The 14,190-nt window shown below is 31.4% G+C and overlaps 2 protein-coding genes and 2 pseudogenes across 2 annotated transcripts; 2 read left to right on the top strand and 2 right to left on the bottom strand.

The window, feature by feature from the left end:
• Window positions 1–1,869: 1,869 nt before the first annotated feature.
• LOC125371201 lies at window positions 1,870–3,125 on the bottom strand (annotated as a pseudogene).
• Window positions 3,126–3,160: 35 nt separating this feature from the next.
• On the top strand, window positions 3,161–4,704 carry LOC8271136 (annotated as a pseudogene).
• An 851-nt stretch (window positions 4,705–5,555) lies between these two features.
• Window positions 5,556–7,553, bottom strand: LOC8271137 (legumin B). The gene is made up of 4 exons (XM_002530139.3): window positions 7,185–7,553; window positions 6,824–7,074; window positions 6,244–6,732; window positions 5,556–6,133 (listed from the first exon to the last, which is right to left on the bottom strand). Exons 1-4 carry the CDS (start codon window positions 7,504–7,506, stop codon window positions 5,753–5,755), a joined length of 1,443 nt encoding a protein of 480 aa, XP_002530185.2. The 5' UTR covers window positions 7,507–7,553; the 3' UTR covers window positions 5,556–5,752.
• A 3,727-nt stretch (window positions 7,554–11,280) lies between these two features.
• LOC8271138 (GDSL esterase/lipase 7) lies at window positions 11,281–14,190 on the top strand. The gene is made up of 5 exons (XM_015725994.2): window positions 11,281–11,606; window positions 12,051–12,181; window positions 12,486–12,740; window positions 12,941–13,190; window positions 13,969–14,190. Exons 1-5 carry the CDS (start codon window positions 11,351–11,353, stop codon window positions 14,151–14,153), a joined length of 1,077 nt encoding a protein of 358 aa, XP_015581480.2. The 5' UTR covers window positions 11,281–11,350; the 3' UTR covers window positions 14,154–14,190.

Consider the following 14,190-nt stretch of genomic DNA (forward strand, 5'->3'; position numbering starts at 1 on the left):
TTCGAGTTTGTGTTGTTTGATATTTTTGATTGCTCTGTCATAATTCTAGAAACTTCTTTTTGTCTTTTTTCATAACAAATCAAGTTCCCGGATTAATTATGCTTTTGAAAGTTAAATTTGTAAATTTGATTTGGCGTTCATATGCTGAACTAAGAACTAGGGACATTAATGTAACAAGATACACATATAAAAGAGAATACTACATCATTTTAGTTGCAGCATATACTATCTTACAATTTATCTGAACGAGGCAACAAGGAACGGCAGTGGAATAGGGTGGATTTATGTTCTGATTCTGATAAAAATGCAGAGCTGTAGAGTGCTGATCGATATTATTCATCGGTATTCTCCTTGAGCCACCTGAAATGCATCTGCTGTCACTTCCTCTTGGCATGGACTTGATTGCATCATGCTAGTTGGTCGATTTTTACATTGTCATTTTTCTTGAAGATACCCACTCTATGCCTTGGTTGCTTGCTTTATACATTGCCCAAAGGTTTTGTGGGATTGTCAACATCAACAATCTGGGCACGACCACTTACTATAGTGATGTAAGATATGCTGTGGGCATTCTGCAGACATTGATTCACAAATGTTATATCTGCCTCCATTTCTCCTCTCAGACTCTTCTTCTTCTTGACTTCATTTTGGGGTTTGCACATCAAAGATATTGTTCTACTCTGGCAGAATCTCTCAACTTGCATATTAGTCGATCCATTCTTCATTTTAATAGGTCCAGCCAACAGGACCTATGCAACTTGACATACTTAAAAGGAATAGTTAGAATTATATCAAGAGGACTTCTAGCTCCACGCCCATCACAAATCCTTTCTAAATATTTGACATACTTAAGAGAAATATATATTAGGATTTTACCTTATACATTTTCAGAGTTCTTTGTGCCTGAACAACAAAAAAATTCAAGATTTCTACACTAAGTAGTAAGTTTCAATACGTATGATATCTTACGTATATATCTTCCTTGGCCTACTCAACTTGGCAAACTATTAAAAGCCACAAGTACCAAAAGCCATACGCTTGCCAATCCTCTAAAGCTACAAAATTTCATTGAATAATAATAAACTGTCCAAGGCAATGAATCAACATATCAAACATTCTATTATTGCATTTAGCCCGATTTATTTAGAATCCTAAGTGCCAAATTATGTATAATTTATGATATTACGATTCAGTTAGCCTTCTTCTTCGAGTAATGCTAGTAACCCTCTTTCTTTAACACTCTCTTTAGACAATTTTTTTCATAGATTAAAGTTAGCTTAGCTGCAGTATTTTCTTTTATTAGAAATAGAAGTTGTAGTACAGCAGTAGTTTATACAATTTAAAGCGTGTTCTCTGATACTTCTGATTGCTTTATTATAATGTAGAGACTTTTTTTCTATTTCCTTTTCACAACAGATCAAGTTTCTAGATTTGATGCGTTTCATTTTTGTTTCTGAAAGTTAAACTAGTTAATTAGATATGGCAATTATGTTATATCTCTGCAGTTTGGGTTCGTCTGCTGCTCTGCTGTTTTTTTGCAGAAAATTGGTCTCTCTGGTTTTTGGTCTCAAGCTTGTGGGTTTTGCACCAAGAGAATGTCAATAAGGATTTTGTTCCAAGAGGGAAAACAGGAACTCCTCATAATTCTAAACATAATTCATTATTAAGATATTAAGATACTGTACTTAATATCTATCTTGTCTTGTAGAATGTAGATTAATCTAACTTCATACGACATAAATAATTATACAAGAAACTTTCCTATGTGCCTACTCATCAGTTTGCTGCTTGCATTTGAAATTGGCAGGAAAAGATGATTCTTATATCAGCTCTTAGCTAAGGAGCTAAGGCAGGAAGGAATTCCTGAATTTAGACATTAACAATCTGGACATGGCCACTTCCTCTAGTCACGTAACCTATGGTGTGGGCATTCAGGTACCAGAGTGGTGTCATCGTAGCATTCTGCAGATATTGATTCAGAATCGTTAAAACATAAATATGCTGTAAGATTAAAGAGATTATAATGCGGTATTATTTTGCTTATATTTCATGTTCTTATTCGTACACTGAAGAGGACACCCTTTTGAACACTGAACCGGATGTAGGCGAGGATGGGGAGGTTGTGGCTATTGATGGTGGTGAGACAGCCGGCAATTGGGTTATAAATGTCAGCTTGTGATGGGTCGTTGATATTGTGTTCGAGTTTAGCAGTGCAGAAAGTTTCCTCCAAGCCATTTATACCTGCTTCCACCTTTCCTCTGAGATGCTTCTTCTCTTTGATTTGGTTCTTCTTCTTGTCTTCTTTCTGGGATTAGCATCTCAAGATCTTGCTCAACATTTCACAATTATGCCTCTGTCATCACCCTCGCCCCTCATCTTTCTCGCAAGCTCGGCGTCCAAGTCGAAAACTTCTGATATCATCCAAGCGTGAAAAGACATTATCTGACTAACACTAAAATAAACACATATAAAAAAAATTAATAAAAGGTATAATTGATTATATGTTGCATAATATAAGAAAACTTTATCAATTTGTTAATTAATATATTTAATTATATTTGTATAAGCTAATACTAAAAATATAATTAATGTACTATGTTACAGAATTGAGAATAACTATTTACTTTGTAAGGTAATTTATTAATTAATATAATACTGATAGTTTATTTTTTAGAAATGAAATAATTAAGCTTGCTTAATTGTAGAAAAGTTATATATTAGTTAATGTATAATTGTAATATTGTTAATATAATAATTCAAGAATATAAAATCTACATATTATCGCAATGTCCATGTGTCAAAAATGTATATCAAGAATGTATATTGAAATAAAAAAATATTAATTTTTTTGAAAGGAAAAAATGAAGTGCATAATAGCTCACTTAAAATAAAAGAAGCATAACACTCAGAATCCTGATAAATTAGGATTAATATTAGGATAAGGAAACAAATATGGAAAGTCAATATGTTTACTCGATTATTAATGCAAATCCAATTCCAAATAGGAAAGAAAAAACTGATTCTTACTCGAAATTAGTGGAACTCCTTATCCAAATAGGAACAAGTGAATACATACATAATCTATATAAAACCAGGCCAAGACCACGAATTGCGTACTCTTGCATTCTTATTGACATAAAGAATGGAAGAGAAAACAACGATGACAGCAGTAGATATAGAGAGAGGTGGTGGTGCTGGTAGGAGATTTCCATGGAAGAAACAAGTTTATGTGTTCTTCTGTTGGATTTTTGCAGCCTTTGGTGGGCTAATGTTCGGTTACGACATTGGGATTTCAGGTGGAGTGACAGCCATGGATGACTTTCTCATCCAATTCTTTCCATCTGTTTATCACAGAAAACTTCATGCTAGGGAAGACAATTATTGCAAATACAACGATCAGCTTCTTCAGCTTTTTACATCTTCACTTTATATAGCTGCTATCTTTTCCAGCTTTGCTGCATCGGTTGTATGCAAAAAGTTTGGTCCAAAGCGTACAATTCTTGCTGCTTCACTGGTTTTCCTATTGGGAGCTGGCCTAAGCTCTGGTGCTCAGAACCTCCCTATGTTAATCATTGGCAGGATTCTCCTTGGTATCGGTGTAGGATTTGGCAATGAGGCTGTTCCTCTATTCTTATCAGAGATTGCACCTGTTCACCAGCGTGGGGCTGTCAACATTCTGTTCCAGCTTTTGGTTACTGTAGGAGTTTTATTCGCAAATCTCGTCAACTATGGAACTGCAAAGTTGCATCCGTATGGTTATAGAGTCTCCTTGGGGCTTGCAGGCTTGCCGGCCGTGTTCCTCTTTTTTGGCTCTTTAATCATAACTGACACACCAACAAGCCTAATTGAGCGCGGAAAAGAAGACGAAGGATATCAAGCTCTCGAGAAGATTAGAGACCTCAGTGATGTTGACTTTGAATTCAAACAAATTCAATCTGCCTGTGAGGTAGCCCGACAAGTCAAGACTCCATTCTGGAACGTCTTTAAACGCCCTAGCCGTCCACCTCTAGTTATAGGCATCTTGATGCAAGTGTTTCAGCAGTTTACAGGAATCAATGCTATAATGTTCTACGCCCCTGTTTTATTCCAAACTGTTGGATCAAGGATGATGCCTCCCTTTTATCTTCTGTGATCACTGGAATTGTGAACGTGCTAAGCACTTTGGTATCGATTTATGCTGTGGACAAGTTTGGAAGGAGGAAATTGCTACTTTAAGCATGCGTGCAAATGTTTATTAGTCAGGTGGCAATTGGGCTTATTTTGCTACTAAAACTGACAGCAGCAGGCTCACTTTCAAAATTACTGGCTGGAATTGTTGTGGGGCTTGTGTGCTTGTACGTTATGTCTTTCGCATGGTCATGGGGTCCTCTCGGATGGTTGATACCAAGTGAAACATTCCCTCTAGAGACAAGAACTTATGGATTTGCATTTGCAGTTAGCTCGAACATGCTCTGCACTTTCATTATTGCTCAGGCCTTCTTATCAATGATGTGTACTATGCAGGCCTATATATTTTTCTTCTTTGCCGGCTGCATACTTGTCATGGGGCTGTTTGTTTGGAAATTGTTGCCGGAGACCAAGAATGTTCCAGTTGATCTCATGTTTGAAGAAGTCTGGAAGAAACATCCATTCTGGAGTAGATTCATGGAATAAATTTATCTTAGCAGGGTAATATTATTTTTCTTAGCAGTAGAAGTAGTAGTAGCAGCCGTAGTTTAAACAATTCATAGTTTTTGCTGGCTTTGTCATAATGAAGAAACTTCTATTTTCAATTTCTTTGTCATAGCAGATCAAGTTCCCGAATTTGATGTGTTTCATATATGCTTTTGACGGTTAAACTTGTTAATTAGATTTGGCATTTATGTCCTGAGGACTAATAGATTCCAAGCAAAATTCCTGGCAGGCTTAACCATCTAGTTATAACTTTCCGTACTACTTTTGATCAAATCCAAATCTAGTTAAGTTGATTCTAATACTGATTAAATATTAAACTTATCATTTGTAAAACGTTCAACGACAATGATTTGTATAACCTGTTGTTTAAAAAGGTTGGTCATGAGAGAAAACCTGTTGTTTAACTTATTATCTCGTTCTTTTCTTGTTTTGTTCAGTGCAGCTCAATTTATTATTAATAGGAGGGGAAAAATGATCAACTATCAGCAGGTACATCAGCTTTTGCAAATGGAAATAAGGCAGGAGGGAATTCCTGAATCCCTAACATATCTAATGACAATTTCTAGCAATACAAGATAAATTATAAATCAAGGACTACGAACTAGGGAAGTTAATGTCCGCAGTCAGTAGTGTGTTTATATTATATAATACACATTAAACCCTGTCCCCCATACATGTAAAACAGAGTACATCAGTAGTATATCAAATGGAGCGACCATAACAATTTAATTGAAATGATCAGTAATGTGTTATGGTTTATCTTAATGATGCAACAAGGAATGGCAATGGAACGGGGTGGATTTAGCAATCTGTTATAGTCATCTTCTGATTCTGATGAAAATGCAGAGCTTCAGAGTGCTAATAGATATTATTCACTCGTATTTGTTTCACTCAATGCTAGTTAGACTTTCATTTCTTGTGCAAGAAATATACACATATTCTTGGAACTAAGAATAGTCCCTAGCTCCTCATGGCCAACAGGACTTAATTTCTGAATACATGTAGGCTCTAGGTAGGCGCACAGTGCATTTTATTATTACAAAACATTGAAGATTTGCTAGTTATGTTACAAGCTCCTTCAGTATCTGGACCTAGAACTGGGACTTAACATCATGATTTCCCGTCTATTCTCCTTAAGCCTCCTAGCATCCTCCCTGGAAACCTGAAATGCATTTGCTATCACTTTTTCTGGCATGGACTTGATTACAGAGACGGATCCTGCTATCTGGCTCATTTTTGGATTGTCATTAGTCTTGAAGGATACCCACTCGAGGCCTTCATTGCTTGCCTTAGACATTGCCACAAAGTTTTGTGGGATTGTTAGTATCTGACCCTCCCTGACTTGCCCATCTAACATTGTCTCTCCATGGTCATTAATAATCTGGACACGACCACTTCCTCTAGTAATGTAACATATGGTGTGGGCATTCAGGTTCCAGTGTGGTGTCATCATGGCATTCTGCAGAATTTGATCCAGAAATACACATCGTTAAAACATAAAAATGTTGTAAAACTAAAGAAATTGTAATATGGTATTATTTTGCTTGAATTTCATGTTTTTTTTCTCACACTGTAGAGGATGCCCTTTTGAACACTGAGCCGGAGATATGCGAGGATCGGAAGGCTGTTGCTATTGATGGTGGTGAGACGACCAGCATTTGGGTTGTAAGTGTCAGCTTGTGATGGATCGTTGATATTGTATTCGAGTCTAGCGTTGCAGAAAGTTTCCTCCAAGCCATTGTATGTCCTTCCACCTCTCTCCTCAGATGCTTCTTCTCGTTGATATCGTTCTTCTTCTTGGCTTCGTTGTGGGGTTAGCATCTCAAGATCTTGTTCAACACTCACAATTATGCCTCTGTTATCACTTTTTCCCCTCATCTTCCTTGCAAGCTCGGTATCGATGTTGAAAGCTTCTGATATCAGTCGCTCATCAAAGCCTGAAAAGACATTGCCAGATCTTTCTTCTCGGCCCCTTGTGCTTTGGCCCCCTCGGCTCTGCCTTCTCTGGCCTCTTTGACTCTGTAATTGTTGTTGCGGGTTGCCAGCAAGGAAGAAATCCTGAAAATGACACATCAAATTAAGAAAATACTGAGTCATTACTAATTAATATGACTGTGCAAGATAAGTTTATTAAGTATGTTCTTCTTACTCTGTGATTCTGATCGAGCTGATTGGCAGGATTGCTAGTGTCAATGATTTGTAGAAGAATAAGAGAAGATCGACCATTGTTGTAAACCCATTGAGCTACTCCAGCAGGCAAAGCAATGACATCACCTTCATGTATTTGTCGAACCTTTTGGTGCTGGTCTCTCTGGCTAGATCCTTGGGCTGAATGTGATTGAGATGGTGACTGATATGTCTCAGGACAACCTGGGAATACAGATCCCTGAACACCATTACCTGCTTTGACAATATATGAAGAAAATGAAAAAATGAAGTTAAAGGATCAGTAATTTAAACGTCCACGAGGAAAAATGCATTTATAAAACACAAGATCAAAGACTCCATGCCTTGGAGTACGTATATAAGCCTAGGTCCATTGACATATTGAGGCAACAATAAGCCTCTTGCTTGAATTGTATGGCGCATAGCTACAACACCAACGCAATGGAACTGTTCATCATTCTCATCCCAAATCTCTGTGACACCTGCCTCTGACTGGAACCTACGAGAGGGCTCGGCAGAAGTTATACGTCTGAGTTGACATTGGTCTTGCCGCAGTTGCCTTTTTTGCTGGCTAGGCGGCGAAGTTACTTGCTCCATTTGAGCAATACAACCATGGAAGAGAACAAGAAAGCCAAGACTAAGAGAAAGCAAGGAAATGTAAGCCATGTTGTTAAGAGAAGAGAAGAGAAGCTACTTTGATGGTGCAATGGAGACGGGAAACGGTTAGTATTTATAGGAAAGTAATTAGTCAGTAAAAAGACTAATAGAGGAGATAGAGATTGGGAGGCACAAAGAAGAAGAAGAGCCATGGTATTTTTTTTCTGAAAATAAGAAAGATGATTTCCTTTTCGTTTTTTCCTTAATAAAAAGATATCTCGAAGTTTTTTTTTTATTTAATGTCTAAATTAAAGGCCAAATAAAATCACTAATTAATATGGAAATCGTCTTGATATATTGTTTTCGATTATATATTAAACTAATAGATAATAAATATATAATTATTAATTTTAAATAATAAAATATAAGTATTCTAATTACATTATTCGTTTAATAAACATTATAAAATTTTATATTAATTTATTATAAAAAATAATAAAAATTTGTGTAAAAATATTTTAATATATAATTTTATATAAAATTACATATTAAAATATTTTATATAAATTTAATTCAAATTTTATAAAATACTGTAATAAATATGTAAAAATATTAAAAAATGACTATAATAACAGTACTCTGAAATTTATATAAAATATATATAATAATCCAATACTAACATTTCTATTTGTTATTAATAATCTAATTTTATTAAAGATGTCTATAAATGATAGAAAGGACTTTATCTACTGGGAATTTCACACGGGTCTAGAATTTCGACGTGGCAATCAGTTTGGTCAATTTTCTTGATTCTTTCTGCATGTGGATTTGTCGTGGCTTCAATTCCATTTCTTGCTGTATTTTTCCTGCTGCTAGTTACGTGTTGATGGACTGCAAAGAGGAGTTCAGTTAAGTGTTTGTCTTGTAAGATCATGGGCATACAGTGATAAGTTAATACCCATTTTAAGGTATCAATTACCCTAACCTTAATGCATTTCTATTGCAATTTTACAACTGATGTGATGGAACAGATAGAAACAATCATCGAGTTCATCAGAGCGAACAACCTTAATAATGGGTACAAAATACAGACAGTTGCGCATGGTCTACTCATCGCGACACACTCGCATCGTCTGTTCATGGCGCCACCTTCTCTAATGTTCACGTCATATCAGATAATAAAGTTATTTTGAATTAGCCATTTCGATATTATTAAATTAGTAATTCTTTTTTAAATGAAAAATCTATTTTATATATATATATATATATATATATATATGTATATATATATATATAAATGTTAAAATTCTTTCTTATGTTCAATTTTTAACATATAAAATTCTTATTTTGATATATATATATATATTTTAACAATGAAATTAAAATTTATGTATACTTTTATAAATTTTTTATTAATTTATTAATTAAAATTAAATTTATAATTAGACACTAACTCTAATCTTAAAAAATAGCATATTAAGTATATTTTAATATTATTTTTAATAATAAATTGATTTTTGATTATATAATAAATTTTTAATTCTAAAAAATAGCAATATAAATTATATTAATAGTATTAATTTATATAATATTAAAATTAATTAATAAATAAATTCTATATTATTGCACTAAGAAAATTTTAAAATATTAAAAAGAACATTTAAAAATAGTTAGGTTGCTATTATTTTTTAAAATATTATAAATTAGTACTAAATATTAAAAAAATTATTAAATTTTATCTATTAATTTAATTTTATAATCAAAATAATAATAACGATTGTGCAATGCGTGGATAAAAAACTAGTTATTAATTAATTTTGAACTTCACACTTTTAATAAATTTATATAATTATTTTAAAATTTTAAAATTAAATATTTATATTTTTTATTTATATTCAAAAACATTGTCCAAAGACTATTTTCAAAATTTTAAGATAAAAAGAATAGCGCGGCAGATCAGCTGTGGTTACTAAAATAATAATAATTATAAATTAGTAAAAAAATTATCTTAAACTTAAAAATACAATCATTAAATGTCTCACATATATACATCCTCTCGTACATTTTACATCTAAATGTAGTAAATATTTTGTTAATTTATTTATTTTTTATTATAAAATTTTAAAAATTATTGCTGAAAAGTATTTTTGAAGATAAATTTAAAATATAAATATTTATTTTAAAATAATTAAATAAAATTATTAAAAAATTTAAAATTTAAAATTAAATTAATAATTAAGATATAAAAAGACATGTATTTTTCTCCCAACTATTAATATACTTAAGCTTATGACGAATTTTTGTTTAGACCATGGTTGGCGAAAATTTTTCATTGTTTTAATTTAATATTGGTTTACGATTCATATGAGATGTACTATCATGAATTATGATTTAGACAATAACTTTTTTGGTTTTAAGGTTCCAATTTATTGTATGGCTAAAGATATATTGTTGTCTTTAAATTTATATCGATTAGTTTATCTAATATTTTAATTTTTCACTTAATTTATTAGACAATTAAAATCTTATTTTTTTAAGGATAAAATTTTAAAAAGACAACTTTGTGGTTTGATGACTCCAAGGACAGAAATATTTTTCGTATCAAAAGAGTAACATGTATTTTATTTCTTTAATATTTTTTTAAAATAGTAATGCTCCCTTTTGTTTGCAAAAAATAATTTTATCTTTGGAAAACATTTTCTTTGAAAAATATTTTTCAAAAGAATATAAAGTATCTAACATTTGGTTGCAATATTAAGAATCATTTGAAAAATATTTTTTAATATTTGACTAGAATTTAGATTTATTTTTTCTAAAATAATAGTATATACTATCACATCTCATGTGTGTATTGAACTTATTTTGTTGAGCCTATAAATGGTACTGAAGGGAGAAGCAAGAGAGGAGATTGTATTTAAAAGAATTTTTAACGTTAATTTTCTTTTTCATATGTCTTTGTATTTAATAAGTATTGGTAATCTAATAGACGGGTTTTTAAGTGTTAGAAAATAACTTCTCGTTCTGAAAATGGAAAGTTATTTTTTGTGTTTCAAAATGATTTTTCTTTGACTAGTAAGTTATTTTTCTTTGAATTATTTTTTCTTAATATCGCAAACATTAAAAGATAAAGAAAAATATTTTTTAGAAAAATATTTTCCGTAAATAAATGGCGCCTAAATATTATAAAATATAAATTCAAGTGTCTATTAAAGCACATCAAAAATTAAAATATTAAACTAACCGATTGAAATTAAAATGCATAAATAACATATTTTTCGGATTGTATATATAGTAAAATTTTTGTTAGAACTTTGATTCAGAATAGATCATCTCATACCAAAGCGATCAGACCCGCAATTTTTGAATTAAACATTGGTATTTAACTGATGTAAAATGGTACATCAAACAGAAAAAGAAATGCTTACGTAATGAGTTTATTGTTTGTAACTGATTTTTCTATGATTCTTGGATTTTAAGATTTGACTTGTCGTTCTGATTCTAGTTTAGGATTTGTCATTTCGAACTGTTATGCCTAAAATTAGATAAGAACACAAAATGTCCCCATATTTTCTCTACGTTGAGTTGCTATTTTATACTTAACATCTTATATTACTCTACGTTAATGAGTTGTTAATTTTATATTTAGAGGCCTCATTTTTCAGATTCACTTTCTATAATTAGGAAGTTCCGATATGTATACAACAACTCAACTGAAAATTAGACAAACCAATCTTTAAGATTTTCTAATTAGCTGTCAGCACAGATAAGATTTTTTTGCACACCCTTTTCCACAAAGAATTACTAAATTAATTGCTATTTAAACGTTGAACCAAATTGATAATCTGCGCCTCATATTTGTCTCCAGTATTTCTTTGAGAACACTGCATATGCAAAGACATCAATTGCATAATATATGTTCTCAAAGACATACAGAATGACAAGAAATTACAGTTCACTGTTGTTTCTTTGCCTGTTATGCTTCTTCCTGGTTAGGTCTCGAGCAAACAATGTGCCTGCATTGTTTATATTTGGAGATTCACTTCTTGATGCTGGTAATAATAATTGGCTTTCGACAAAGGCAAAAGCAAACTACTTTCCTTATGGCATAGATCATCCTCTTGGAGCCACCGGTAGATTTACTAATGGCCGAACTATTGCAGATTTTTTCGGTACGTTCGCTTCTAAATATTAGATATATTGTTGTTTCAGGTTTATTGAGTCGGGATCGGTAAAACCGGATAAAAGCTAAAATTTCAATCAAATCAATCTTTAATTCAGTTATTAATTTTGATTCAGTTTGGTTGACTGACGTATTTTTCTGAAATCATAATTATTTAAATATTGTCAGTTTAAATCTATTTAATTATTTTAATAGATCCTGAACTACACTATGAGATAAGAGGGGAGACGATATTAATAGATAATGTATTAGGAGACTTAGATTGAAAACCGCTCCAGTTCTCCCAAGTGACAGTATCACTCAAAGCATTGTAATCTTATGTACATTAATTTTTATACATATTATTTTGCTCGGACATTCATAATAAATGCCAAATAAGCAAATTAACCTCCATTTTTCCAAATCAAAGTAATGATTTTGTTCTATAATGCAGCCGAATGGCTTGGATTGAAATTCCAACGGCCATACATGCAAGTGGCAACGCTTCATATTGAAGATATCTACGATGGTCTAAACTACGCATCTGGCTCGGCTGGAATTTTCTGTGAAACTGCTCGTGAACACGTGTGTTACTGCCTTTGACCATTGACAAAACTCAAGTTTCTGAATATTTCAGTTTTATTCTATTGTGCTTTTAGATTTTTAATTTTATTTCACTAATTCTTTTATTTTATTTTTAATTTAATCAAAGATTCTTATACATGTTTAATGGAATATATTTAATTTATTGATCTTTTATATATAATATAAAGAGTCAATAAAATAAAATTGAAAGACTTGACAAAATAATTTGCCTCTCACATAAAAGTTCCTTTTTAACAATTTTTATTTCTAACTCTGAATATGTTGTTTACTTTTTACTCTATAGGTCGGAATTAATTTAAGCATGGGAAAACAAGTCAGCCTATTCAATAAGACGGTCAAGAACCTTTTACCATTGCGCTACAAGAGCGAGACTGAGCTTGCAAATTACTTGTCAAAGTCTATTTTTGTTGTTTATATCGGGAACAATGATTTTCTTTTTAACTTTGAGGATTTTCTAAAACCTAATATTACAATTCGGCCAACTAATCCCGATGAATTCTCCAGTTTACTTGTGAAGAAACTCGGAGATTATTTAAAGGTAAATAGTCTATCTCACTCGGCCATTTCGACCAAATATATATAATTATAGTCTATCAGTTAATTAATTAGTTATATATATATATATATATATATATATATATAGATGCACACAAAAATGTATACTTCAGTATATATATGTTATGTGTAGCAGTAAGATTTTATTATGTATAGTATTAAAGTGATGGCTGGGTTTTGTAGGAGTTGTACCAATTGGGAGCTAGAAAATTTGTGGTCTTCGAGCTTCCTCCTTTAGGTTGTTTTCCGGGTATTGCAAAAGAGCTACGCGCAAGGAATGAATGTGACGAGAAGCTTAATAGTTATTTGAAGATCTTCAATGCCAAATATGCCAAAGTGGTTGACGATTTGAGGTCACTTCAAGGCTCAACTTTCGTTTTTGCAAAAACTTTTAATCTTACCTATGACATTGTACAAAACCCTACCCACTACGGTAAGTTTTTCCTTCTTTTCTTTTCTAATTTATTTAAATGTTGAAACTATCTAGCAAAACTAATTAAGTATTTGATATATCTCAATAAATGGTTTAGCACTTAATGGCATATTCATTTATGCACGATAAAATAGTATATATTTAAATGCGTAACAATTAAAATTTGTATTTGAAAATTGTTATATAGTAATTGATTAATATTTACATTTGTTAAAATAAATTATCGACTTCGAGTTTCTTTGTCCGCCATTAATAGAAGACCAAATGCATATTTATATCTCTAAGTTGTTGGTTATTTGATCTGTTTAATATCTTAACTTCTGATATAATCTAATAGATAAATAAATTTATTTTTTATGATATTTTTATATTTTTTGATATGTGTTTTCATTAAACACGAAATACACTAAGGTGTTTAAATAATAAAAAGAATTTAGGTGTTTTCTAGGTTAAATCGGAAGTTAAAGTATTAAATTGACTAATTGATACAAATTGAAATATATATATATATATATATATATATATATATATATATATATATATATATATATATATATATATCACGTTTATAAAATCATAAAAATTTATATTATGGCAACTGTTGAAAGCGAAAAAATAATTATGTAGTTTACCGTTTATTAAGTTTTTAACTAAAAAAGATAAATTCAATAATTTGTTTTTAACTATTTTCTCTGCACTTAATGGCAACTCTATTATAGTTTTGCTATATATTTGATCTGTAGATTCATTTGAAAGTTTTGCATTTTCTTGGTTACAGGGATTGCTGATTCAGAATTATGTGTTTCCAAAGATTGGAAAGCTTGCGAAAATAGGAAAGCACACGTCTTCTTTGATCCTGTTCATCCCACTGAGATAACATACAATATTATTGCAAGCCAATGTTTTAATGGCACAAGTTTGTGTTATCCCATGAATGTAAAAGAACTCGCAGACACAATATGATAATCATAGGACCACACTCAAATGTTTTGTTTATTAA

Source organism: Ricinus communis, chromosome 9 (assembly GCF_019578655.1).
Source record: "Ricinus communis isolate WT05 ecotype wild-type chromosome 9, ASM1957865v1, whole genome shotgun sequence".
NCBI classification, from domain to species: Eukaryota; Viridiplantae; Streptophyta; class Magnoliopsida; order Malpighiales; family Euphorbiaceae; genus Ricinus; species Ricinus communis.

Coding starts and splice junctions, on each gene's coding strand:
- LOC8271137 (XM_002530139.3), bottom strand. CDS start 7,506: ATGGCTTACATTTCCTTGCTTTCTCTTAGTCTTGGCTTTCTTGTTCTC. Junction 6,733..6,823: donor AGCTCGATCAGAATCACAGA/GTAAGAAGAACA, acceptor TGTCATTTTCAG/GATTTCTTCCTTGCTGGCAA. Junction 6,134..6,243: donor AAAAGGGCATCCTCTACAGT/GTGAGAAAAAAA, acceptor CAAATTCTGCAG/AATGCCATGATGACACCACA.
- LOC8271138 (XM_015725994.2), top strand. CDS start 11,351: ATGTTCTCAAAGACATACAGAATGACAAGAAATTACAGTTCACTGTTG. Junction 11,607..12,050: donor AACTATTGCAGATTTTTTCG/GTACGTTCGCTT, acceptor TCTATAATGCAG/CCGAATGGCTTGGATTGAAA. Junction 13,191..13,968: donor ACAAAACCCTACCCACTACG/GTAAGTTTTTCC, acceptor TCTTGGTTACAG/GGATTGCTGATTCAGAATTA.